We start from the raw sequence: 27,741 nt of genomic DNA, 5'->3' as shown, positions 1-27,741 counted from the left end.
GCAGAAAGTTTTAAAGTTTAGAGCCAATCTTAAGGAGTCCTGTAGACGAGAATGTGAGGTGGTAACAAAAGAGGAGAACAGAAGTAGATCTTGGGGACAGGTGGGAGAGTATATGCTTTTATTCTAAAAGTATTACCTTACAGTGGCACTCACCTGGTGATGGGTTGATCTGTAATCCCACACCAACAAGAATTAAGACTGAAAAAAAGGCAAGGCATCACTGAGTTACAAGAAAAAGAATGAATGTGGCACATTAAAGAATGAGGGGAAAACAGACTTACCTAAACCTAGAAGAAGCAGAAGGAAAGATGAGAGAACAACTTTCTTATTCTTTTGTATGAGAGGATGTCTGGTCCAACTAGTAGGAAAAAACAAAACATTATTTCAATAAGGACAGCAGAAATTGAAAAAAAAAGTGTGATACTCCAGTATCCCACAGTTTTTTATTTTTCTTCTTACATATGCTACCCTAGTAACCAAGCATAGTTCTTTAAATCGTGACAACAGTGCTGGTTTGTCATGCTGAAACATATAGAAACTGTATAACACTGCCTTCATGAGGACTGGGATATGATCATGCTCTTCAGAAACGTTTGGGAATTCCAAGCATTTAGTCTTTTGGATCTCTTATTCAGATGAATTTATGAATATTTATTTTTATTTTGCTCAGATGATTAATATTATATCTGACATTTATAATTCATCTGTGTTATTTCACTAATGATTTATGCTAATAAAATGTATTATGGAAATGTAATCTGGTAAAAACAGAATTTATGCTTACCTGATAAATTACTTTCTCTTACGGTGTATCCAGTCCACGGATTCATCCTTACTTGTGGGATATTCTCAATCCCTACAGGAAGTGGCAAAGAGAGCACACAGCAGAGCTGTCCACATAGCTCCCCTCAGGCTCCGCCCCCCCAGTCATTCGACCAACGGTTAGGAGAAAAAGGAGAAACCATAGGGTGCAGTGGTGACTGTAGTTTTACAAAAATAAATTTGAACCTGACTTAATTGCCAGGGCGGGCCGTGGACTGGATACACCGTAAGAGAAAGTAATTTATCAGGTAAGCATAAATTCTGTTTTCTCTTACATGGTGTATCCAGTCCACGGATTCATCCTTACTTGTGGGATACCAATACCAAAGCTTTAGGATACGGATGAAGGGAGGGAACAAGTCAGGTAACCTAAACGGAAGGCACCACTGCTTGCAAAACCTTTCTCCCAAAAATAGCCTCCGAAGAAGCAAAAGAATCGAATTTGTAAAATTTGGCAAAAGTATGCAGTGAAGACCAAGTCGCTGCCTTACAAATCTGTTCAACAGAAGCCTCATTCTTGAAAGCCCATGTGGAAGCCACGGCTCTGGTGGAATGAGCGGTAATTCGTTCAGGAGGCTGCTGTCCAGCAGTCTCATATGCCAATCGGATGATGCTTTTCAGCCAGAAGGAAAGAGAGGTAGCAGTCGCTTTCTGACCTCTCCTCTTACCAGAATAGACAACAAACAAGGAAGATGTTTTTCTGAAATCTTTAGTTGCTTTTAAATAAAATTTTAAAGCACGAACCACATCAAGATTGTGTAATAGTCGTTCCTTCTTAGAAACTGGATTAGGACACAGAGAAGGAACAATGATTTCCTGGTTAATATTCTTATTAGAAAACACCTTTGGAAGAAAACCAGGTTTGGTACGCAAAACAACCTTATCAGCATGGAACACCAGATAGGGTGAATTACACTGCAAAGCAGACAATTCTGAAACTCTTCGAGCAGAAGACATAGCTACCAAAAACAAAACTTTCCAAGATAATAACTTAATATCTATGGAATGTAAAGGTTCAAACGGAACCCCTTGAAGAACTGAAAGAACTAAATTTAGACTCCATGGAGGAGCCACAGGTTTGTAGATAGGCTTGATTCTAACTAGGGCCTGTGCAAACGCCTGAACGTCTGGTACAGCTGCCAGACGCTTGTGTAACAGGATGGACAGAGCAGATATCTGTCCCTTTAAGGAACTAGCTGACAAACCTTTCTCCAATCCTTCTTGGAGAAAAGACAATATCCTTGGAATCCTAATCTTACTCCACGAGTAACCCTTGGATTCACACCAACAAAGATATTTCTGCCATATCTTATGGTAAATTTTCCTGGTGACAGGCTTTCTGGCCTGGATCAGAGTATCTATAACTGATTTAGAGAACCCACGCTTAGCTAGAATTAAAGTGAAGGTAAAGTTAGCTCTATTGTATGAGTACATGTTAAAATAATACCAAAATTAATGCTAGTTTCATTCATCATTTTTTTTTATTTAGCATATAAACTCACTTATCTCTGTTTTATCATTTCATTTTCAGCGTTTTCAAAACAACCCGTTTTTTTGTTTTGTTTTTCCTTGCTGGTCACGTTCTTGAAAAAGCCAATTGAAAACCTGGCCGTTAGGCGGCCGTCATTTGACGTCATTGCTTAACTTGACGATTTGCGCATGCGTTGCCATTAATTCCTCCCTTATTATAGAAGCTCGCTCCCGTTTAGCGCTGCAATTTCTTCTTCATTACCAACGATTAGAGTAACGCATGCGCATAGGTAATTGTCGGCAAAATGTGCGCATGCGCAATTAGTTAGGTACACACGAGAACGCTCTTATGAGATACGTATAGAGCGGGTGGGACCGCTCTATACGTAAGAGTGCCAAAAACCAGGAAATGGATGGTGGGAGGAGTAAATACTGGCACAGTAAGTACATTTAAATCGTTTGTAATAAACAAATACTTATTGAAATGCTGGAAAAAAAGTTAGCGATCACACTATTTAGGATCTAAGTAATATAATTAGGCTGAAAAAACATCCATACTTTACCTTCACTTTAAGCATTCAATCTCCAAGCAGTCAGTTGCAGAGAAACTAGATTTGGATGCTTGAATGGACCTTGTATTAGAAGATCCTGCCTCGATGGCAGTTTCCATGGTGAAACCGATGACATGTCCACTAGGTCTACATACCAAGTCCTGCGTGGCCACGCAGGCGCTATCAGAATTACCGAAGCCTTCTCCTGTTTGATTCTGGCTACTAGCCGAGGGAGAAGAGGAAACGGTGGAAAGACATAAGCTAGACTGAATGACCAAGGCGCTACTAAAGCATCTATCAATGCCGCCTTGGGGTCCCTGGACCTGGATCCGTAAAGGGGAAGTTTTGTGTTCTGACGGGACGCCATCAGGTCCAATTCTGGAATGCCCCATAGCTGGGTCAATTGAGCAAAAACCTCCGGGTGGAGTTCCCACTCCCCCGGATGGAAAGTCTGACGACTCAGAAAATCTGCCTCCCAGTTGTCTACTCCTGGGATGTGAATTGCAGATAGATGGCAGGAGTGATCCTCTGCCCATTTGATGATCTTGGTTACTTCCTTCATCGCTAGGGAACTCTTTGTTCCCCCCTGATGATTGATGTACGCTACAGTCGTGATGTTGTCCCACTGAAATCTGATGAATTTGGCCTCCGCTAGTTGAGGCCATGCCTGGAGCATATTGAATATCGCTCTCAGTTCCAAAATGTTTATCGGGAGAAGAGATTCTTCCCGAGACCATAGACCCTGAGCTTTCAGGGAGTCCCAGACCGCACCCCAGCCTAACAGACTGGCAATGGTCGTGACAATGATCCACTCTGGTCTGCGGAAGCTCATTCCCTGAGACAACCACCAGAGAAGTGAGTCTCTGGTTTTCTGGTCCATTTGTATTTGAGGGGACAAATCTGTATAATCCCCATTCCACTGTTTGAGCATGCACAGTTGCAGTGGTCTTAGATGAATTCGGGCAAAAGGGACAACGTCCATTGCCACAACCATTAAACCTATTACCTCCATGCATTGAGCCACAGAAGGCCGGGGAATGGAATGAAGAACTCGGCAAGTATTCAAAAGTTTTGACTTCCTGACCTCTGTCAGAAAGATTTTCATTTCTACTGAGTCTATTAGTGTTCCTAGGAATGGAACCCTTGTGAGCGGGGACAGAGAACTTTTTTCGACGTTCACCTTCCACCCGTGAGACCTTAGAAAGGCCAGAACAATGTCCGTATGAGCCTTGGCTCTGTGAAAAGACAACGCCTGTATTAAGATGTCGTCTAGGTAAGGTGCTACTGCAATGCCCCGCGGTCTTAGTACCGGTAGAAGGGACCCTAGAACCTTTGTGAAAATTCTGGGAGCGGTGGCCAACCCGAAAGGAAGGGCCACGAACTGGTAATGCGTGTCCAGAAAGGCGAACCTTAGGAACTGATGATGATCTTTGTGGATAGGAATATGTAGGTACGCATCCTTTAGATCCACGGTAGTCATATATTGACCTTCCTGGATCATCAGCAAGATTGTCCGAATGGTTTCCATTTTGAACGATGGAACTCTGAGGAATTTGTTTAGGATTTTTAGATCCAGGATTGGCCTGAAAGTTCCTTCCTTTTTGGGAACTACAAACAGGTTTGAGTAAAATCCCAGTCCTTGTTCTGCAATTGGAACTGGGTGTATCACTCCCATCTTTAGAAGATCTTCTACACAGTGTAAGAACGCCTGTTTCTTTGTCTGGTCTGAAGACAAACGAGAAATGTGGAACCTTCCCCTTGGGGGAGAGTCCTTGAATTCTAGAAGATACCCCTGAACAACAATTTCTAATGCCCAGGGATCTGGAATATCTCTTGCCCATGCCTGAGCAAAGAGAAAGTCTGCCCCCTACTAGATCCGGTCCCGGATCGGGGGCTACCCCTTCATGCTGTCTTGGCAGCAGGCGCAGGCTTCTTGGCCTGTTTACCCTTATTCCAGCCCTGCAAGGGTTTCCAGGTTGCTTTGGGCTGTGAAGCGTTACCCTCTTGCTTTACGGCAGCAGAGGTTGAAGCAGGTCCGCTCCTGAAGTTGCGAAAGGAGCGAAAATTAGCCTTGTTTTTGGCCTTAAACGGTCTATCCTGCGGGAGGGCATGGCCCTTCCCCCCCAGTGATATCCGCGATAATTTCTTTCAACTCGGGACCAAAGAGGGTCTTTCCCTTGAAAGGAATGTTTAGTAACTTTGTTTTGGACGACACGTCAGCCGACCAAGATTTGAGCCAAAGCGCTCTTCGCGCCATAATGGCAAAACCTGAATTTTTCGCCGCTAACTTAGCTAATTGGAAAGCGGCATCAGTGATAAAAGAATTAGCCAGCTTTAGGGCATGAATTCTATCCATGACTTCGTCATATGAAGTCTCCCTCTGGAGCGACTCCTCCAGTGCCTCAAACCAAAAAGCCGCTGCAGTTGTTACAGGGATAATGCAGGCAATTGGCTGAAGAAGGAAACCTTGCTGAACAAACATTTTCTTCAGCAAACCTTCCAATTTTTTATCCACAGGGTCTTTAAAAGCACAACTGTCTTCTATCGGTATGGTTGTACGCTTAGCAAGTGTTGAAACTGCTCCCTCTACCTTAGGGACCGTCTGCCACGCGTCCCGCCTGGGGTAATTTATGGGGAACATTTTTTTTTTAAAGATTAGGGGGGGGGGGGGGGGGGGACAAAAAGGTACACCTGGTCTCTCCCACTCCCTAGTCACAATATCCGACACCCTCTTCGGGATCGGAAACGCATCAGTGTATACAGGGACCTCTAAAAACCTATCCATTTTACACAATTTTTCTGGGACCACATGGGGTCACAATCATCCAGCGTAGCTAAAACCTCCTTAAGCAGGACGCGGAGGTGTTCCAGCTTAAATTTAAACGCTAAGGAATCTGACTCTGCCCGCTGAGAAACTTTTCCTGTGTCAGAAATTTCTCCCTCGGACAGACCAACCCTCACTGCCACTTCAGAGTGTTGTGAGGGTACAATAGATAAATCATCCAAAGCTTCTGATTGCTCATCCTCTGTTCTTAAAACTGAGCTATCACGCTTCTTTGGAAAAACTGGCAGTTTAAATAGAAATGCCGCAAGGGAATTATCCATGACTGCTGCTAATTGCTGTAAAGTAATAGGGCCCAACGCGCTAGAGGTACTAGGCAACGCTTGCGCGGGCGTAACTGGTGTCGACACATGGGGAGAGGAAGGAGGACTATCCTCATTACCTTCCGTCAGAGAATCATCTTGGGCTACATTTTTAAGTGTCACTGCATGGTCATTAAAATGTTTAGATACCTTAGCACACTTTAAACACAAATGCAATGGGGGTACCGCCATGGCTTTTAAACACATAGAACAGGGCCTATCTGTAGTCTAAGACATGTTAGACAGCCTTAGACAGCACTCAAATACAGAAAAATACACTTTTTGAAAAAACGGTACTGTGCCTTTAAATAATAAAAAGCGCACACTTTTTCTCCAAATCTCAAAAAAACATCCAATCTTTATGAAATTTTCACCATATGAACCCAATGCTTTGAAATGATTGCACACCAAGTTTCAAGACAATTAACCCTTATTGCCCAAACCGGAGCCAATTGAAGCAGGCCACCGGTTTAACTCACTACAGCACCATGCTACATTCTCTGCTGTAGCCCTACCTTCCTTGGGGGATTAGTTTTGTAACGAAAATAAGCCTCCCTGTAGTCCTCCTGCATCTCTGGACTCTACTATGTGAAGCTGCATGAAGCTGTCTTGCAAAAGAACTGCACAACTGAGGCGGGAAAATTAGGCCCCCTCCCTCTTCACTCCAGAGCTTGTGGGGGCCTTCCAAAGCCAAATTAGGTGTCTAAAAATATGCCAGGCGTATAAAACCCCAAAAAAAGTGTTCCAAACATAATATACACTTGTGCAAATATCAGATTATAGTAATAAAAATAATCGATTTTCCCCATAACTGTCCACCAGTGAATAGAAAGCCCCTTTAACTAAGCCATCATTCTATGCTGAGTCTCAGAATATGGCTTACCTTCCCACATGAGGATTTCTGTCAGTCTTCTAGCATTACCAAGTCTTGTTAGAAAAAAAGTGACTCTCGAGCATACCTTAAGCAGTTAGCCAACAAACCTGTTCCCCCCAACTGAAGTTCCTCCGGTACTCAACAGTCCTGTGTGGAACAGCAATGGATTTTAGTTACAACATCCTAAAATCTTTTTCTCTCAGCAGAAATCTTCATCACTTTCTGCCTCAGAGTAAATAGTACAAAACCGGCACTATTTTAAAATAAACTCTTGATTGAAGAATAGAAACTACAATCTAACACCCACATTCCCCTTTACCCTCCCGTGGAGATGCTACTTGTTAGAGCGGCAAAATGAATGACTGGGGGGGCGGAGCCTGAGGGGAGCTATATGGACAGCTCTGCTGTGTGCTCTCTTTGCCACCTTCTGTAGGGATTTGAGATTATCCCACAAAGTAAGGAGAATCCGTGGACTGGATACACCATGTAAGAGAAATTACTATGTAATATGTAAAGGAGAAGTGATATTTATAATATTTTTGAAAGATATTATATATATATACACATAATATATACACACATATATATATATATATATATATATATATATACACACACACATATATATATATATATATATATACACACATATATATATATACATACATACATACAAAATATATATACACACACACACATACACATATATTTATATCAGGGGGCGTATTAACGGATAGGCCAAGAAAGCTGGTGCCTAGGACGGCAGATTTTGGGGGGCAGCACTTGTCCACACCACACTGCACTTGAAAACGCTGCTAACTGCTTTGAAAAACATTTTTTTTACTTTGGAGCGGGCATTCACGTGACCCGGCTTTTCGCCGAAGTCAACCAGCCTGCTTTTACTATCTGCCGCACATCATGGCTTAGCCCGGAGTCACGCACATGAATCTCCCAGGCCCAGGGGGCAAAGAGATGAGACTGAGTCACGCGCAACACCAGAGGGAATGGGGAAAGTAAGGTATGCCAAGGCCTTTTTTAGAAGTGATCATGCGAGGAAAGGCTCCATCAGGGGCGGGGTGTGTTACACTAGTGTCATCGCATTCTCAGACACTTGATAGCGCTCACTGCAGTCTCAGGCATTTCCTCTCTGTTCTTCTGCTCACAGTCTTTTCTGATGTGTATATGATATTTGTAAAATATATTAGACAGGTGCATAAATTTGGCCCCCCTTGTCATTTTGTTGAGTTGAATACCTGTAACTACCATAGCACTGATTAATTGGAACACACAATTGGTTTGGTGAGCCCCATTAAGCCTTGAACTTCATAGACAGGTGCATCCAATCATGAGAAAAGGTATTTAAGGGGGCCAATTGCAAGTTGTTGTTCTCTTTGCTCTCCTCTGAAGAGTGGCAACATGGGGGCCTCAAAAACCACTTTCAAATGACCTAAAAACAAAGATTGTTCGACATTATGGTTTAGGGGATGGCTACAAAAAGCTATTGCACAGATTTAAGCAGTCAGTGTCCACTGTGAGGAAATGGAAGACCACAGGCACAGTTCTTGTTAAGGTCAGAAGTGGCAGGCCAAGTAAAATGTCGGAGAGGCAAAGGATGGTGAGAACGGTCAAAACAGCCCACAGACTACCTCCAAAGACCTACAACATCATCTTGCTGCAGATGGTGTCCACTGTGCATTGTTCAACAATTCAGCGCACTTTGCACAAGGAGAAGCTGTATGGGAGAGTGATGCGGAAGAAGCCTTTTCAGCACACACGCCACAAACAGAGTCACTTTAGGTATGCAAATGCATATTTGGACAAGCCAGCTTCATTTTGCAAGAAGATGCTGTGGACTGATGAAACAAAGATTTAGTTATTTGGTCATAACAAGGGGCGTTATTCATGGTAGCAAAAGAACACAGCGTTCCAAGACAAACACTTGCTACCCACAGTAAAATTTGGTGGATGTTCCATCATGCTGTGGGGCTGTATGGCCAGTGGCCAGTACTGGGAATCTTGTTAAAGTTGAGGGTCGCATGGATTTCACTCAATATCAGCAGATACTTAAGAATAATTTTGAGGAATCAGTCACAAAGTTGAAGTTACACCGGGCTCCATGCAGTCAGCCTCAGAGAATATAGACATTGACGAACAAAGAGACCTTGGTCAGCAGATACCTGCGGACAAGGTAACTTCCATGAAGGAGATGATGACATCCCCACTAGATCCGCAAACCATAATCCTTTCGCGGCCAAGAAGGAGCAGGTCAGTATCACTGATGCCTGCTTGACTCAAGCCACTACACTAGGACGTAGTGGGTAACGGCCGGAAAACATAAATTATGCTTACCTGATAATTTTATTTCCATTGTGGGGAGGAGAGTCCACAGCTTCATTCATTACTTAACCTGGCCACCAGGAGGAGGCAAAGACACCCCAGACAAAGCTTAAATACCTCCCCCCACTCCCCTCAACCCCCAGTCATTCCTGCCGAGGGAACAAGGAACACTAGCAGAAATATCAGGGAATAAATGGTGCCAGAAGAATATATTAAACTTAGGTCCGGTCGAAGAAATGGGCGGGGGCTGTGGACTCTCCACCATCCACGATGGAAATAAAATTATCAGGAAAGTTAAATTACGTTTTCCATCTAAAGGGGAGGAGAGTCCACAGCTTCATTCATTACTTGTGGGAATATATACCCAAGCTTTTAGAAGACACTGAATGAAACAGAGCGGGTAAAAGGCGGACCCTTAATCTGAGGGCACCACAGCCTGTAGAACCTTTCTCCCCAAAACAGCTTCCGCAGTAAGCAAAAACGTAAAATTTGTTAAGACTTAGTGTAGGTATGCAAGGAGGACCAGGTAGCCGCATTGCAAATCTGCTCCATAGAAGCCTCATTTTTGATGGCTCAAGACGAAGCGCCACCACTCTAGTTGAATGAGCCGTGATCCTCTGAGGAGGCTTATGTCCCGCTGTCTCATAGGCCAAGCGGATCAAGCTCCTCAGCCAAAAGGACCAAGAAGTAGCAGAAGCCCCCTGACCCCTGTGCATACAACAAAAAGTGATTTAGATTGCCTGAAATCCTTTGTGGCCTGAAGATAAAACTTCCAAAGCAAGGAGGAGAGATGGATTTAATGACAGGCTTTATACGAACCAAAGCCTGTACAAAACAATGAATATTAGGAAGTTTAGCAATTTTCCTGTGGTAATAAAACAGAAAGAGAAGATTTGTCCTTTCAAAGGAACTTGCAGACAAACCTTTATCCAAACCATCCCTGAAGAAACTGTAAAATTCTAGGAATTCTAAAAGAATGCCAAGAGAATTTATGAGAAGAACACCATGAAATGTAAGGTCTTCCAAACTCGATAATAAATATTTCTAGAAACAGATTTACAAGCCTGCAACATAGTATTAATCACTGAGTCAGAGAAACCTCTATGACTAAGCACTAAGCGTTCATATAAATTTGAAGGTATGGAAATTGATTTGAGATCCTGATGGAAAAAACGGACCTTGAGATAGGTCTGGCCTTAATGGGAGTGGCCAAGGTTGGCAACTGGACATCCGAACAAGATCCGCATACCAAAACCTGTGAGGCCATGCTGGAGCCACCAGCAGCACAAACTATTGCTCCATGATGATTTTGGAGATCACTCTTGGAAGAAGAACTAGAGGCGGAAAAATATAAGCCGGATGATAACACCAAGGAAGTGTCAATGCATCCACTGCTTCCGCCTGAGGATCCCTGGACCTGGACAGGTACCTGGGAGGTTTCTAGTTTAGATGAGAAGCCATCAGATCTATTTCTGGAAGCCCCCACATCTGAACAATTTGAGAAAACACATCTGGATGGAGAGACCATTCTCCCAGATGTAAAGTCTGATGACCGATATAATCTGCTTCCCAATTGTCTATACCTGGGATATGAACTGCAGAAAATTAGACAGGAGCTGGGATTCCGCCCCAAACAAGTATCCAAGATACTTCTTTCATAGCTTGAGGACTGTGAGTCCCACCCTGATGATTGACATATGCCACAGTTGTGATATTGTCTGTCTGAAAACAAAATGAACGGTTCTCTCTTCAACAGAGGCCAAAACTGAAGAGCCCTGAGAATTGCACAGAGTTCCAAAATACTGATTGATAATCTCGCCTCTTGAGATTTTCAAACCCCTTGTGCTGTCAGAGATCCCCAAACAGCTCCCAAACCTGAAAGACTCGCATCTGTTGTGATCAGAGTCCAGGTTGGACGAACAAAAGGCTCTAAAATCATACAATGGTGATCTAAGCACCAAGTCAGAGAAAGTCGAACATTGGGATTTAAGGATATTAATTGTGATATCCTTGTATAATCCCTGCACCATTGCTTCAGCATACAAAGCTGAAGAGGTCTCATGTGAAAACGCGTCCGATGCGGCTGTCATGAGACCTAAACCTTCCATGCACATAGCTACTGAAGGGAATGACTGAGACTGAAGGTTCTGACAGGCTGCAACCAATTTCAAACATCTCTTGTCTGTTAGAGACAAAGTCATGGACACTGAATCTATTTGGAAACCTAAAAAGGTTACCTTTTCTGTCTGAAGAATCAAAGAACTTTTGGGTAAATTGATCCTCCAACCATTTCTTTGAAGAAACAACACTAGTTGATTCACATGAGATTCTGTAGAACGTAAAGACTGAGCGAGTACCAAGATATCGTCCAAATAAGGAAACACTACAAAACCCCGCTCTCTGATTACAGAGAGTAGGGCACCGAGAACCTCTGAAAATATTATTGGAGCTGTTGCTAGGTCAAAAGGAAGAGCAACAAATTGGTCATGCTTGTCTAGAAAAAAGAATCTCAGGAACTGATAGTGATACGGATGAATCGGAATATGAAGATATGCATCCTGTAAGTCTATTGAACAATGAATAGAGTTTAATAAAACCCCACGCCCTGTTCCTGAATCGGAACTGGCATGATTACCCCTAATAACTCCAAGTCTGAACCACACTTCAGGAAAGCCTGAGCCTTTACTGAGTTTGCTGGAATGCGTGAGAGAAAAAATCTTTTCACGGGTGGTCTTACTCTGAATCCTATTCTGTAACCCTGAGAAACAATACTATGAATCCAATGATTTTGGACCGAATTGATCCAAACATCTTTGAAGAATGTTAATCTGCCCCCTACCAGCCGAGCTGGAATGAGGGCCGCACCTTCATGCGGACTTGGGGGCTGGTTTTGATCTCTTAAAAGGCTTGGATTTATTCAAATTTGAGGGAGGCTTCCAATTGGAAACAGATTCATTTGGGGAAGGATTAGATTTCTGTTCCTTATTATGTCAAAAAATACTCCCTCCCCCCCAGTGACAGTTAAATTATTTGGTTCTCAGTTGGATTCAATAATTTCATTACCTTGGAAAGAAAGAGAAAGCAATCTGGATTTAGAAGTCATATCAGCATTCCAAGATTTGAGCCACAAAGCTCTTCTAGCTAAAATAGCTAAAGACATATATCTAACATAAATTTTGATGATATCAAAAACGTCATCACAAATTAAATTATTAGCATGTTGAATAAACTTAATGCTAGAGAAATCATGATCCGATACTTGTTGCGCTTAAGTTTCCAACCAAAAAGTTGAAGCAGCTGCAACATCAGCCAAAGAAATTGCAGGCCTAAGAAGATGACCTGAATATAAATAAGCCTTCCTTAGGTAAGATTCAAGTTTCCTATCTAAAGGATCTTTAAAAGAAGTACTATCTTCCGTAGGAATAGTAGTACATTTAGCAAGAGTAGAGATAGCCCCATCAACTTTGGGGATCTTTTCCCAAAACTCCAATCTAACTGCTGGCAAAGGATACAATTTTTTAAACCTTGAAGAAGGAATAAAATAAGTACCAGGCCTATTCCATTCTTTAGAAATCATATCAGAAATAGCATCAGGAACTGGAAAACCCTCTGGAATTACCACAGGAGGTTTATAAACAGAATTTAAACGTTTACTAGTTTTAATATCAAGAGGACTAGTTTCCTCCATATCCAATGTAATCAACACTTCTTTTAACAAAGAACGAATATACTCCAATTAAATAAATAAGAAGATTTGTCAGTGTCAATATCTGAGGCAGGATCTTCTGAATCAGATAGATCCTCATCAGAGAAGGATAAATCAGTATGTTGCCGGACATTTGAAATGTTGAAATTTCATCAACATTATGAGAAGTTTTAAAAACAGAATTTATGCTTACTTGATAAATTACTTTCTCTTGCGGTGTATCCAGTCCACGGATTCATCCTTTACTTGTGGGATATTCTCATTCCCTACAGGAAGTAGCAAAGAGAGCACACAGCAAAGCTGTCCATATAGCAACCCCTCTAGCTCCACCCCCCAGTCATTCGACCAAAGGTTAGGAAGAAAAAGGAGAAACCATAGGGTGCAGTGGTGACTGTAGTTTAAACAAAAAATTTATTTTACCGGACTTAAATGCCAGGGCGGGCCGTGGACTGGATACACCGCAAGAGAAAGTAATTTATCAGGTAAGCATACATTCTGTTTTCTCTTACAAGGTGTATCCAGTCCACGGATTCATCCTTTACTTTTGGGATACCAATACCAAAGCTTTAGGACACAGATGAAGGGAGGGAACAAGACAGGTACCTTAAATGGAAGGCACCACTGCTTGCAAAACCTTTCTCCCAAAAATAGCCTCCGAAGAAGCAAAAGAATCGAATTTGTAAAATTTGGCAAAAGTATGCAGTGAAGACCAAGTCGCTGCCTTACAAATCTGTTCAACAGAATCCTCATTTTTGAAAGCCCATGTGGAAGCCACTGCTCTAGTAGAATGAGCAGTAATTCTTTCAGGAGGCTGCTGGCCAGCAGTCTCATAGGCCAAACGGATGATGCTTTTCAGCCAAAAGGAAAGAGAGGTAGCAGTCGCTTTCTGACCTCTCCTCTTACCAGAATAGATAACAAACAAGGAAGATGTTTGTCTGAAATCCTTAGTTGCTTGTAAATAGAACTTTAAAGCACGAACTACATCAAGATTGTGTAATAGACGTTCCTTCTTCGAAGATGGATTAGGACACAGAGAAGGAACAACTATTTCCTGGTTAATATTCTTGTTAGAAACAACTTTAGGAAGAAAACCAGGCTTGGTACGCAAAACTACCTTATCACACCAGGTAAGGTGAATCACACTGTAAGGCAGATAATTCTGAAACTCTTCGAGCAGAAGAGATAGCTATCAAAAACAAAACTTTCCAAGATAGCAACTTAATGTCTATGGAATGTAAAGGTTCAAACGGAACCCCTTGAAGAACTGAAAGAACTATATTCAAACTCCATGGCGGAGCCACAGGTTTATAGACAGGCTTGATTCTGACTAAAGCCTGAGCAAACGCTTGAACGTCTGGTACCTCTCCCAGACGCTTGTGTAACAGGATAGACAAAGCAGATATTTGTCCTTTTAAGGAACTAGCTGACAATCCTTTCTCCAGTCCTTCTTGGAGAAAGGACAATATCCTGGGAATCCTAATCTTACTCCATGAGTAACCCTTGGATTCACACCAACAAATATATTTCCGCCATATCTTATGGTAGATTTTCCTGGTGACAGGCTTTCTAGCCTGACTCAGAGTATCTATAACTGACTCAGAGAACCCACGCTTTGATAGAATTAAGCGTTCAATCTCCAAGCAGTCAGACGTAGAGAAAGTAAATTTGGATGCTTGAACGGACCCTGTATTAGAAGATCCTGCCTCATTGGCAGTAACCATGAGGCATGTCCACTAGGTCTGCATACCAAGTCCTGCGTGGCCACGCAGGCGCTATCAGAATCACCAAAGCCTTCTCCTGCTTGATTCTGGCAACCAGACGCGGGAGGAGAGGAAACGGTGGAAAAAAATAAGCCAGATTGAAGGACCAAGGCGCTGCTAGAGCATCTATCAATACCGCCTTGGGATCCCGGGACCTAGACCCGTAGAGAGGAAGTTTGGTGTTCTGACGGGACGCCATCAGATCCAACTCTGGGGTGCCCCATAGCAGAGTCAGCTGGGCAAATACCTCCGGGTGGAGTTCCCACTCCCCCGGGTGAAAAGTCTGACGACTTAGAAAATCCGCCTCCCAGTTGTCTACTCCTGGGATGTGAATTGCTGAGAGATGGCAGGAGTGATCCTCCGCCCACCTGATTATTTTGGTTACTTCCGTCATCGCTAGGGAACTCTTTGTTCCCCCCTGATGATTGACGTAAGCTACAGTCGTGATGTTGTCCGACTGAAAACTGATGAATTTGGCCCCCACTAGTTGAGGCCATTCCTGAAGAGCGTTGAATATCGCCCTCAGTTCCAGAATGTTTATCAGGAGAAGAGTTTCTTCCCGAGACCATAAGCCCTGAGCTTTCAGGGAGTCCAAGACCACACCCCAGCCTACCAGACTGGCGTCGGTCGTTACAATGATCCACTCTGGCCTGCGGAAACATATTCCTTGAGACAGGTGATCCTGAGACAACCACCAGAGAAGAGAATCTCTGGTCTCCTGGTCCAACTGAATTTGAGGAGACAAATCTGCATAATCCCCATTCCACTGTTTGAGCATGCATAGTTGCAGTGGTCTGAGGTGTATCCGAGCAAAAGGGACTATGTCCATTGCCGCAACCATTAGTCCGATTGTCTCCATGCACTGAGCCACAGATCGCCAAGGAATGGAATAAAGAGCTCGGCAAGTAGTTAAGAGGTTTAGCTTTCTGACCTCCGTCAGAAATATTTTCATGTCTACCGAGTCTATCAGGGTTCCTAGGAATGGAACTCTTGTGAGGGGGGAGAGAGAACTCTTTTTGATGTTCACCTTCCACCCGTGAGACCTCAGAAAGGCCAATACAATCTCCGTGTGAAACTTGGTTCTTTGGAAAGTTGACGCCTGAATTAAGATGTCGTCTAGGTAAGGCGCCACTGCTATGCCCCGCGGTATTAGAACCGCCAGGAGGGACCCTAGCACCTTTGTGAAAATTCTGGGAGCAGTGGCCAACCCGAAAGGAAGATCCATAAACTGAAAATGCTTGTCCAGAAAGGCGAACCTGAGAAACTGGTGATGATCTTGGTGGATAGGAATGTGCAGATACGCATCCTTTAGATCCACAGTAGTCATATATTGACCCTCCTGGATCATTGGTAAGATTGTCCAAATGGTCTCCATCTTGAATGATGGGACTCTGAGGAATTTGTTTAGAATTTTGAGATCCAGGATTGGTCTGAAAGTTACTTCTTTTATGGGAACCACAAACAGGTTTGCGTAAAACCCCAGTCCTTGTTCTGCAATTGGAACTGGGTGGATCACTCCCATTGTATGTAGATCTTCTACACAGCGTAAAAACGCCTCTTTCTTTGTCTGATCTGTAGACAGACGAAAAATGTGGAACCTTCCCCTTGGAGGAGAGTCCTTGAATTCTAGAAAGTATCCCTGGGCTACAATCTCTAATGCCCAAGGATCGTGTACATCTCTTGCCCAGGCCTGAGAGAAGACAGAGAGTCTGCCCCCTACTAGTCCGGTCCCGGATCGGGGGCTACCCCTTCCCTTTGTCCTGAGGGAGAGCATGGCCTTTTCCCCCGGTGATATCTGAAATAATCTCTTTCAATTCAGGCCCGAATAGGGTCTTCCCTTTGAAAGGAATGTTCAAAAGCTTGGATTTAGACGACACATCGGCCGAACAGGACTTTAGCCATAGCGCCCTGCGCGCCAAAATGGTGAAACCTGAATTTTTTGCCGCTAACTTAGCTATTTGGAAAGCGGCGTCAGTGATAAAAGAATTAGCTAGGTTTAGAGCCTTAATTCTATCCATAATTTCCTCATATGAGGTGTCCGTCTGGAGCGAGTCTTCCAGCGTCTCAAACCAGAAAGCAGGTGCAGTAGTTACAGGAATAATGCAGGCAATAGGTTGGAGAAGAAAACCTTGTTGAACAAAAATTTTCTTAAGTAAACCCTCTAATTTTTTTATCCATAGGGTCTTTAAAAGCACAACTGTCTTCAATTGGTATGGTTGTGCGTTTAGCTAGTGTAGAAACAGCCCCCTCCACCTTAGGGACCGTCTGCCACGAGTCCCGCATGGGGTCAGATATGGGGAACATTTTCTTAAAAACAGGAGGGGGGACAAAAGGGACACCTGGCCAATCCCACTCCCTAGTAACGATATCTGCAATCCTCTTAGGGACCGGAAACGCATCCATGTAAACAGGGACCTCTAGGTACTTGTCCATTTTACACAATTTCTCTGGGATCACCAAAGGGTCACAGTCATCCAGAGTAGCCAATACCTCCCTAAGTAAAACACAGAGGTGTTCTAGCTTAAATTTAAAGGCCAATGTATCTGAATCTGTCTGGGGAGGAACCCTTCCTGAATCAGAGACTTCTCCCTCAGACATCAAATCCCTCGCTCCCACTTCAGAGCGCTGTGAGGGTATATTGGAAGCGTCTGAATGCTCATAATCTGTTCTTAAAACGGAGCTATCACGCTTTGCAGGTAACACGGGCAGTTTAGATAAGAAGGCTGTAAGAGAATTATCCATGACTGCCGCTAAGTCTTGTAATGTAAAAGGGTTAGACGCACTAGAGGTACTAGGCGTCGCTTGCGCGGGCGTAACTGGTTGTGACACTTGGGGAGAGGCAGACGGGCTACCCTCGTTACCTTCAGTCTGAGAATCATCTTGGGCCACATTCTTAAGTGCAACAATATGATCTTTAAAGTGTATAGACATATCAGTACAAGTGGGACACATTCTGAGAGGGGGTTCCACCATGGCTTCTAAACACATTGAACAAGGATTTTCCTTAGTGTCAGACATGTTTAACAGACTAGTAGAGTACACAAACAGGCTTGGAATCACTTTAATCAAATAAAAAACACAATTTGAAAAAAACGTTACTGTGCCTTTAAGAGATAAAAAGAGCAAACAATTTTACAAAACGGTGAAAAATGCAGCAATCTTTTTTCACAGTATGTAGCTAAAGCCTTAATAAGATTGCACCCCAAGTTTCAAAACGATTAACCCCTTAATGCCCAAACCGGAGCAGCCTAAAGCCAACACCTGGTTAAATCACTACAGCACCATGCCACAGCCTTGCTGTGGCCCTACCTTCCCTTGGGGATCAGATTTGGGGGAATATAGCTTCTTTTAGGCCCTCAAACATCAGCAGGACCCTCTATGTGAAGCAGCATGAACTTCTCTGCAATTCTAAGTGTGCATCTGAGGCACGAAATTAGGCCCCTCCCACTCTACTCCGGAGCTGTGAGGCCTAGTAAATCACTCCTAAGTGAATAAAAAACAGCCATGTGGTAATAACCCCAGAAAAAACCCAAAAGGGCTTTCAAAGTGTCTTGCAAAACGATGTTTCCTTAGCCAAGCAATCAATTGCCCTGAATAAGTGTCAACCAGTATATTAGCCTTATTATGTAAGCATTCAATTCCTTACTAAGTCTGTGAACATAGCTTACCCTCCCCTTATGGGGATATTGTCAGTCTTCTAGCATTATCTCAGTCTTGTCTAGAAATAAATGACTAAACATACGTTATTACAGATCACCCTGCAAACTGTTCCCCCCAACTGAAGTTTTCTGGTACTCCTCAGTCCTGTGTGGGAACAGCAGTGGATTTTAGTTACAACATGCTAAAATCATTTTCCTCTCAGCAGAAATCTTCATCACTTTTCTGCTAGAGAGTAAATAGTACAAACCGGTACCATTTAAAATAACAAACTTTTGATTGAAGATAATAAAACTACAAATCTAACACCACATTCACTTTACACTCCCGAGTGAGACCCTAGTGCTTAGAGCCAGCAAAGAGAATGACTGGGGGTGGAGGGGGAGCTATATGGACAGCTTTGCTGTGTGCTCTCTTTGCTACTTCCTGTAGGGAATGAGAATATCCCACAAGTAAAGGATGAATCCGTGGACTGGATACACCTTGCAAGAGAAAGACCTTTTACGTTTATCAGAAGGCGGGATGGCAGACAAAGCCTTCTGAATAGAATCAAAAATAAATTATTTTACATTTACAGGTATATCTTGTGCATTAGATCTTGCACCGCCTGGGGGTCCCTCAACCTTGATCCGTATCGGGGAAGCTTGCAATTCAACCTTGACGCCATGAGATTGATCTCCGGCGCCCCCCATCTGAGACAGATCTCCGCAAACACTTTGGGGTGAAGAGACCATTCCCCCGGATGAAAAGTCTGCCTGCTGAGAAAATCCGCCTCCCAGTTGTCCACACCCAGGATGTGGATCACAGAGAGGGAACAATTGTGGGTCTCCACCCACTCCAGGATCAGAGACACCTCCCTCATTGCCAGGGAGCTCCTCGTGCCCCCACTGGTGGTTGATGTAAGCCACCGAGGTAATGTCTGTCTGAAACCTGATAAAGCTGAAGTCCACCAGACGAGGCCACGCCGACAGAGCATTGTAGATCGCTCGAAGCTCCAGAATATTTATTGGAAGAAGAGACTAAGCAAGACCACTTCCCCTGTGCCATCCTGGCACTCCAAACAGCTGCCCATCCCACCAGACTCGTGTCTGTGGTCACAATCTCCCAGGACTGTCTCAGGAAGGATGTCCCCATGGACAGGTGATCCAGGCGGATCCACCAGGAGAGGAAAAATCAGAGTCTGCGCATCCATGTATATCGGCTGTGACAGATCGGAATGATCGCCATTCCACTGACTCAACATGCACAATTGAAGAGGTCTGAGATGAAACCTGGCGAATGGAATGATGTCCATGCTGGAGACCATAAGCCCAATCATTTCCATACACTGAGCTACAGATGGTCTCACTGTAGACTGAAGGACAAGATAGGTAGACGCCATCTTTATGCGTCGCTTGTCTGTGAGAAAGATCTTCATGGACACACAGAGTCTATGATCGTGCCCAAGAACTCCACCCTGGTACTGGGAACCAGAGAACTTTTCTCGAGGTTGACCTTTCAACCGTGAGATTGAAGTAACTGCAGCAGGACCAAGGTGTGGACCTCTGCCAGATGGAATAACATCACCTGAACCAGGATGTCGTCCAGGTAGGGCGCCACCGCGATGCCCTGGGATCTGGCTACTGCTAGAAGGGCCCCCAGAACCTTTGTAAAAACTCTCAGGGCCGTCGCCAGACAGAAGGGGAGATCCACGAACTGGAAATCCTGATCCAGAAAAGCAAATCTGAGGAACCTGAAATTGTCCATGTGAATCGGAACGTGAAGGTAGGCATCCTTCAAGTCTATAGAGGTCATTAGCTGCCCCTCTTGAACTAGGGGTAGAATGTATCTGATTGTTTCCATTTTGAACGATGGAATGAACAGGAACTTGTTTAAACATTTGAGGTCCAGAATCAGGCGGAACGTGCCCTCCTTCTTTGGAACCACGAACAAATTGGAGTAACACACTAGACCCTTTCTGCATGGGGTACGATAACCCTTACAGCGGAGAGATCCCGCACACAACCCAGAAAGGCCTCTCTTTTTTCCGGCCTTGAAGACAGGTTTGACAGAAGGACTTGAAACTCTATCCTCTAACCCTGGGCGACTACATCCAGAACCCAGGGGTTCTGAACATCCTGCAACCAGTCGTCTAAAAAATAGAGACAATTTGACCCCCACTCGGTCTGCAGACCAGTCAGGGGCCGCCCCTTCATGCGTGCTAGAACCGAAAAACCTGATACTTTAGCATTCAGGCGGATAATTTGCATATTAGCGTCACAAATGAAGGAATTGGCTACCTTTAGGGCCTTAATCCTTTCCTGCACTGCCTTGAAAGAGGGTTCACCCTAACTCATATCAAATAGGGCATCGCACCAATATGACGCAGCTCCAGCAACCGCGGCGACCGCCGCTGCCGGTTGAAAAACAAACCGTGTGTGTTGAAACATCTTACGTAACATGTTTTCCAACTTTTTATCCATAGGCTCCTTGAACAAAGAACTATCCTCTAAAGGAATCGTTGTGCGTTTAGCGAGCGTGGAGATGGCCCCATCCACCTTGGGAATGGTCCCCCACAACTCCAGCTGGGCCTCCGGGACGGGGGAAAAGCTTTTAAAAAAACCGAGAAGAGGGGGAAAAAGGAAGAACCTAACCGCTCCCACTCGTTTTTTATAATGTTCGCCATCTTGACAGGAAGCGGGAAAGTCTGGGAAACCACCCTGTCCTAGTAGACCTCATCTAATTTAGGAATAGAGGGCTCTTCTGGAAGCTTCGGTTCCGGAACCTCTAAAGTAGCCAGTACCTGCTTTAGTAAGAAACGCAAGTTCTCCATCTTAAACCTAAAACCGGGCTCCTCTTCTACCGGAGGTTTAAATTACACGGACTCCGACCCAAAAGGGACCCTTCCAATGCGTCCAAATGGGCCACGTCATTGTACCACCCCTCCAGGGCGTCCAACAGAGACAAATTCTGAGACGGGCCGCTATGAAAAGCTTTACGCTTGCGCTTAGCAGAACGCGGTAAAGCATGGGTCACCTTAGCGACTGCCATTTCAAGCTGAGCCGCAAAATCAGGCGGCCAAGCAATATCCCCCAAAGGGGTAACAGTTGGACCCTGGGGCGCTGCATGTGGGATAGGAAACGCCATTAGGGAACGCACCTCACGGGACAGTGACCCCTCAGAGGTGGACGGCTCAGTAGTGCTAGACATTCTCTTATGTTTGGAAGTCGTAGCCTTCTCAAGGCATATGGAACACAGTTGCGCAGGCTGGTCTACCAAAACCTCACAATAAACACAGGTATAAGACTTAAAGAAGGAGTACCCTCTAACGCGTTAGAATCCTCCATAGCCTTTAGAAAAAGATAAGACAGGCACCTTTATAACTACCAATGACCCGGATTGCAGAAACCGTTCATCTCCTCCGTCGCAGATCAGACCGGAAGTGAAGAGGCCCCACCCAGTCACAAGGATGTCTACACAGGCCCTCCCCTGCCTAGGAGAAAACGCACCAAAAAAAAAAAAAAAAAAAAAAAAAAAAAAAACACGTGTCAAAAACTCCCGGAAGAGAACCTGTCAGTTCCACAAAAAGTGCCAGAGCCGCGTCCTTGCATATAATGCAGCCCTCACATAATAAACTTATCATGCACATACCCCCCTGTTCAATAATCCTCATATAGGAAGATTAACCCTAGATTCTATAAAGATAAAGGTGCCACACTGTAGCCCTGTCTTCTGTGTTATCATGATATAAAAAAATTAAACGATCTTACCAGAATCTACGCAGTGGAACAGGAACACTGCCCTTCAAGTGTGACAGGTGGTAGCTGCGCTCCTGACATTGACTTGAGAGAACGCAATCTGTGAAACTCGTCAACGCCGATTGCTGTAGGAGCTGCTAATAGTCGGGATTGTGTCGCAAAGGGAAGCTCCCTCTGCATCTCCGGACTCTAACTTTCACCCAGGCCCTCGACCAAGAAGCTTTAAGGGCTACTTAAACTCCTGTCCCATAGCAAAGGGTAGCACCCTTCACAAGAGACCTCTGATTTTCCGGCACCTCTCTGCCACCTCCTGTGATGAAAGGCAAAGAATGACTGGGGGATGAGGGGAGTGGGGGAGGTATTTAAGCCTTTGGCTGCGGTGTCTTTGCCTCCTCCTGGTGGACAGGTTCTTAATTCCCACAAGTAATGAATCCCCTTTAGATGGAAAGATAAATTAGACTGAACCTCCAAGGCACCGCTAATGCATCTGTTAGCTCCGCCTGAGGATCCCTGTACCTCGACCCATATCTTGGTAGCTTCCTATAAAGACCTCATAAGATCCTCCTTTTGCAAATCTCCGCAAACACCCGGCATGGAGAGACCATTCCCCTGGATGAAAGAATTGTCTGCTGAGGAAAACCGCTTCCCAGTTGTCCACACCTGGAATGTGGATCGCTGACAGCGAACAAACGTGGGTCTCAGCCCACTCCAGAATTCTAGATACTTCCCTCATAGCTAGGGAGCTTCTCTTTCCCCCCTGACGGTAGATGTAAACCACCAAGGTTATATTGTTTGATTGGAATCTGACAAACTGGGACAAACCCAGCAGAGGCCAAGCCTTCAGAGCATTGTAAATTGCCTGAAAATCCAAAATGAGATTGGGAGGGAGCTTTCCTCCTGGGTCCAAAAGCCCTGTGCCCCGTGGCAACCCAAACAGTTCCCCATCCTGACAGACTCGCAACCATAGTCACAATCACCCAGGATGGTCTTAAGAGGGACGTCCCTCAGGACAAGAGATCCGGACAAAAACACTAAGAGAGCGGTTCTCTCTATCGAATGTCCAGAGAAATCTGTTGAGACAGATCCGATGATCGCCGTTCCACTGCTTCAGCATGCGCAGTTGCAACAGTCTGAGGTGAAACCTGACAAAGAAATGATGTCCATGCTAGACACAATGAGACCAATCACCTCCATACACCAGGAGGTCTGGAAAGCAAGACTTGTTGAATCTAGCTTGCAACGTCTCTGGTCCATTAGAATATTCCCATACCTATGATTCTATCCTGGTACTTGATACAAGAAAACTCTCTCTATTTATCTTCCATCCATGGGATCGAAGAAGACAGAGGAGAGATTCCGAATGGTCCACTCTTCAAAAAATGTCTTGGAGCCGTAGCTAGACCAAACGGAAGTGCAATAAACTGGAAGTGCTGGTCCAGGAACGCAAACCTTAGGAACTGGAAGTGGTCCTTGAGGATTAGTACGTGAAGGGAGCATCCTTCAGATCTATCGTGGTCATGAACTGCCCAGAATCGGACAGAAAGTTCCCTCCTTTTTCAAGACCATTAAAAGGTTTGAATAGTATCCCAAACCTCTAACTGCGATAGGCACAGGGACAATAACTCCTAAGAGGACAGATCCCGTACGTACCCCAGAAAGGCTCTTTTCCTTTCTGGTCAGGAAGACAGGAGAGAGAGAGGAATCTGCCCTTGGAAGGCTGAGACTTAAAACCTATCTTGTAACCCTGAGCTATGACCTCCAGGAACCATGGATCCTGCACATACCTGAACCAAGCAACTAAAAAGAGCAACAGACTGCCCCCTACATGATCCAGAAGAGGACCAGGGACCGCCCATACATGCAGACTTCTTGCTCTGCTTGGATTTATTCCAGACCTAAGCTGGCTTCCAAGAGCTCTTGTTTACTCTGGCCTAGCGGAGGACTGCTGACATGGGGTTTATCAGAATGAAAAGAACAAAAAAATGCATATTCTCTTGCGGTAGGAGGACACCCTTGCCCCCTGTGACCATGGAGATAATTGAGTCCAGGTCTGCACCAAACAAAATCATTCTCTGAAAGGGGAGGAAAAGAAGTCTAGACTTAGAGGTCGTATCCGCAGACCATTACTTCAGCCCGAGCCCGTTGAGCCTGAACAGAAAAAGCTGAAGTCGTAACATTCAGACGAATAATCTGCATATTAGCATCACAGATAAAAGAATTAGAAACCTCAAGGCCTTAATTTTTTCCTGAAGAACGTCAAGGGGACCCTCCTCCTCGATCAAATCCCGTAAGGAGTCGCACCAATAGGTAACAGCTCCAGCAACCGCGGCAACAAATATCCCTATGTTGAAACATCTTAACAGAGTTTCCATTTTTTATCCATGGGCGCCTAAAACGAAGAGCTATCCTCAAGTGGGATAGTAGTACGTTTAGCAAGGGTGAAGATAGCGCCATCCCTTTTAGGGACGGAACCTCACAACTCCATAGAGTCCAGGACCGGGAACAATTTGTTAAAGGGAGAAGAGGGGAAAAAGGAATCCAATCTTGTCCCATTCATTCTTAATAATGTACGTCATCTAACAGAAGAAGGGAAGGATAAGGTACCACCCTGCCCTCAAACTCTATCCAATTTAGAAATCAAAAGGGTCATCAGGCAATTTGGCCTCTGGAACCTCTGAATTCAACAAAAACTTCCTTAAGAACGAAGCGCAAATTCCTAAAACTAAAGTCTGGTTCCTCTGCAGCCGGAGGTTTAGAGACAGCAGACTCCGACCCAGAATGTTCATACTCTGAAGTCTCAGAAAGAACTTCATCCTCGGATAACCGTATCAGTTAAATCTAATAAATTATCTGATGTACTCTGGGAAGGAGTGCAATAAGTAACCTTTCGCTTGCGCTTGGCAGGGCGAGGTAAAGCATTAAAAGCCGCAGACACCGCCGTCTGAACTGCGCAGTAACGTCTGGTGAAAAAAAGGCCCCCTCTAGATGGAGGATCAGCAATGCTACGGGAAACTGCATGTTTAGAGAGAGAAGAATGTAGAGTATGCACCTCACTGGACTACAACTCCTCAGAGGTGGACGGCTCAGTGGTATCAAACATGTATTTTGGTATCAAACATGATATCACTTCATTCACAAAAACGGCACCCTTATACCCCAATGGCTGGGGCATTTCCCACCTCCTATGACCCAGACAGTACAGAGATTTACGACTCCTCTCTGATAAACACTGGTCAGGAAAGAGGGAATGAAAACTACGCAATGCAGGACCGTCTCTGCTATGAGAAAAAGCACGCCAAACTTATAAGCTGCACAGCTCTCAAAGTGAAAGTGAAACCTGTATATTCCATAACAGCCTATGAGCCCATAACATCTCACACATAAAATCAAATAAACATAAGATTATTACCCCCTGTTCAATAATCCCCCTCAGGAGATATTAACCCTTGATACTATACAGATAAAAGGAGTCACACTGTGACCCTGTCTTCTTGCGTTATCATACATGTATAAAAAAATTAAACAATCTTACCAGAATCTATGCCGTGGAACAGTAATACGGCCCTTCAAGTGTGACAGATAGTAGCGTCGCTTCTGACATGGACTTGTGAAAAGAAAGCAGGAAGAGAACCTTTTCAACGCTGATTGCTTATGGAGCTGTTAATGTGAGTCGGGATGGTTTCACAGAAAGACTCTCCCTGCATCTCCGGACTCTAACTTTCATCCATGCTCTCACTGAGAGGCTGACAGGACTACTTAAAACTCCAGTCCCACCTCTAAGAGTACTACCCTCCATAAGAGACTACTCCTGAAATCTTTTGAAACTTCTCTGCCAACCTCCTGTGACGAAAGGCAAAGAATGACTGGGGTTCTGAGGAAGTGAGGGAGGTATTTAAGCCTTTGGCTGGGGTATCTTTGCCTCCTCCTGGTGGCCAGGTTCAGTATTTCCCACAAGGAATGCCATTGTGGACTCTTCCCATAGTATGTATGTATGTATGTATGTATGTATGTATGTATGTATGTATGTATGTATTATACACATACATATATATACATATACACATACACACACACAAAATATTAAAATGCTTCCAGTGTTTAGAATTCAGTATAGTGAAAAACTGACATAATTGTAGGCATGTGCATTTGGAGGTTTCGGATGCCTTCATATGCAGAAAACCGCAGCAGCTCGTAGTGTTTGGCTATTTTTGGAGCCAGATTTATTATTGTGAAAGTACAACACACTAAGAACTAGATTTGCAAGACATGACAATTATTTTTCCCTGTGAGATAAGTATTTGACAAGTTTTTTTAACAGTACTATTTTTTTGTGTTTCCTTTCTTTTTGCATACACACCTACTTACCCTTCAAGCTATGCCTGCAGCTTTTAAGGTGAGTATTTTTTTCGCTATAATAAACACTATATAGCTACAAATATATGTTCACAAAAAAGTACAGATTATGAGAAGATCGTATACACAATCATGCACCAATGGCAAAGAAACAATACTCTCCTTTAAATCTGGACAGCTGCCTTCTTGCAGTCTATCCCAGAAGACCGAACAATATGGTTTACAGATGGCGCTGGTCTTTAGTGCAAGTATTCCAATCAATGTAGATATCTCTACCAAATAAAGAAAAAAAGGCTTGACGGATGTATTATAGACAAATGTTATATGTGCAGTAGTCAGCTGAACTGGAGCAGAGTTGAAACCACGTTTATCTTGTTGTATAAATCTCAACCAAGACTAGGAAGAAATAGAAGCTCCAATGAGGATAAAGTAAGTCACTTCTTATTGTTTTAATTAGTAACTTACTCCAATAAAAACCAGATTCCAGCGATGTCACAGCAAGTTAAAAAACTGTTTTTAACTTGCTCTTGAGAAAGACGTTTTAACGTTGAAACGCGTTGAGCTGAGCTTAATAATAAAGCTTTGTTCGTTTTATATCAGACACGTAGTGTGTCTTGTTTTTTCTTTGTTGCTGTGCCATCGCTGGAATCTGTTTTTTATTGGAGTAAGTTACTAATTAATACAATACGAAGTGACTTACTTTACCCTCATTGAAGCTTCTATTTCCTCCTAGTCTTGGTTGAGATTTATACAACAAGATAAACGTGGTTTCAACTCTGCTCCAGTTCAGCTGACTACCCAAAATTTATGGAGTGCATATACTGCACATATAACATTTGGCTATAATACATCCGTCAAGCCTTTTTTTCTTTATTTGGTAGAGATATCTACATTGATTGGAATACTTGCACTAAAGACCAGCGCCATCTGTAAACCTTTCACAAGCTACAAATATATGCCTCAATATAAAATTTGGGTTTCTAAATTTTTCTAACGGGCTTCGTTGTACTAATGAGACTTCTTAAATCTTCTCATCTGAATGGAAAGCTTTAGATCATTGAGCCCAGTTTGATAACAAGAGCTAAGAAGCAGCATAGGAAAACAAAATTAAACTATCAAAATGTTTCTTTTACCTGAATAAGCCTTGATGAGAGAACTGGGTGCTGTTACTGGTTGTGCTAAAGGAGCACTGAGAGTTGCGAGAAGAAAGTTGAGGCAGAACTCTAAGAGGGAGGGGGGAGATAAATATTATTATCCATTCTTTGTGCCAACATATTACATTACATACATTCATTGCATACATTGGCCTATGGTCATACATTTCAAAGAA

The 27,741-nt window shown here is 43.8% G+C and overlaps 1 protein-coding gene across 1 annotated transcript in view; it reads right to left on the bottom strand.

The window, feature by feature from the left end:
• Nucleotides 1-153: 153 nt before the first annotated feature.
• The window catches only part of TMEM134 (transmembrane protein 134), a gene marked incomplete at its 3' end in the record, with an annotated part of 75,527 nt that continues 47,939 nt past the window's right edge, over nucleotides 154-27,741 (bottom strand). The window contains 3 exon segments of the mRNA XM_053692347.1: nucleotides 154-198; nucleotides 282-358; nucleotides 27,545-27,634. Of these exon segments, the coding sequence (XP_053548322.1) occupies nucleotides 154-198; nucleotides 282-358; nucleotides 27,545-27,634 (212 nt within the window).

This window comes from Bombina bombina, chromosome 9 (genome assembly GCF_027579735.1).
Source record: "Bombina bombina isolate aBomBom1 chromosome 9, aBomBom1.pri, whole genome shotgun sequence".
Taxonomy (NCBI): domain Eukaryota; kingdom Metazoa; phylum Chordata; class Amphibia; order Anura; family Bombinatoridae; genus Bombina; species Bombina bombina.
The sequence above is the reverse complement of the archived record's forward strand: the minus strand, read 5'-3'. Positions and strand labels throughout refer to the sequence as shown.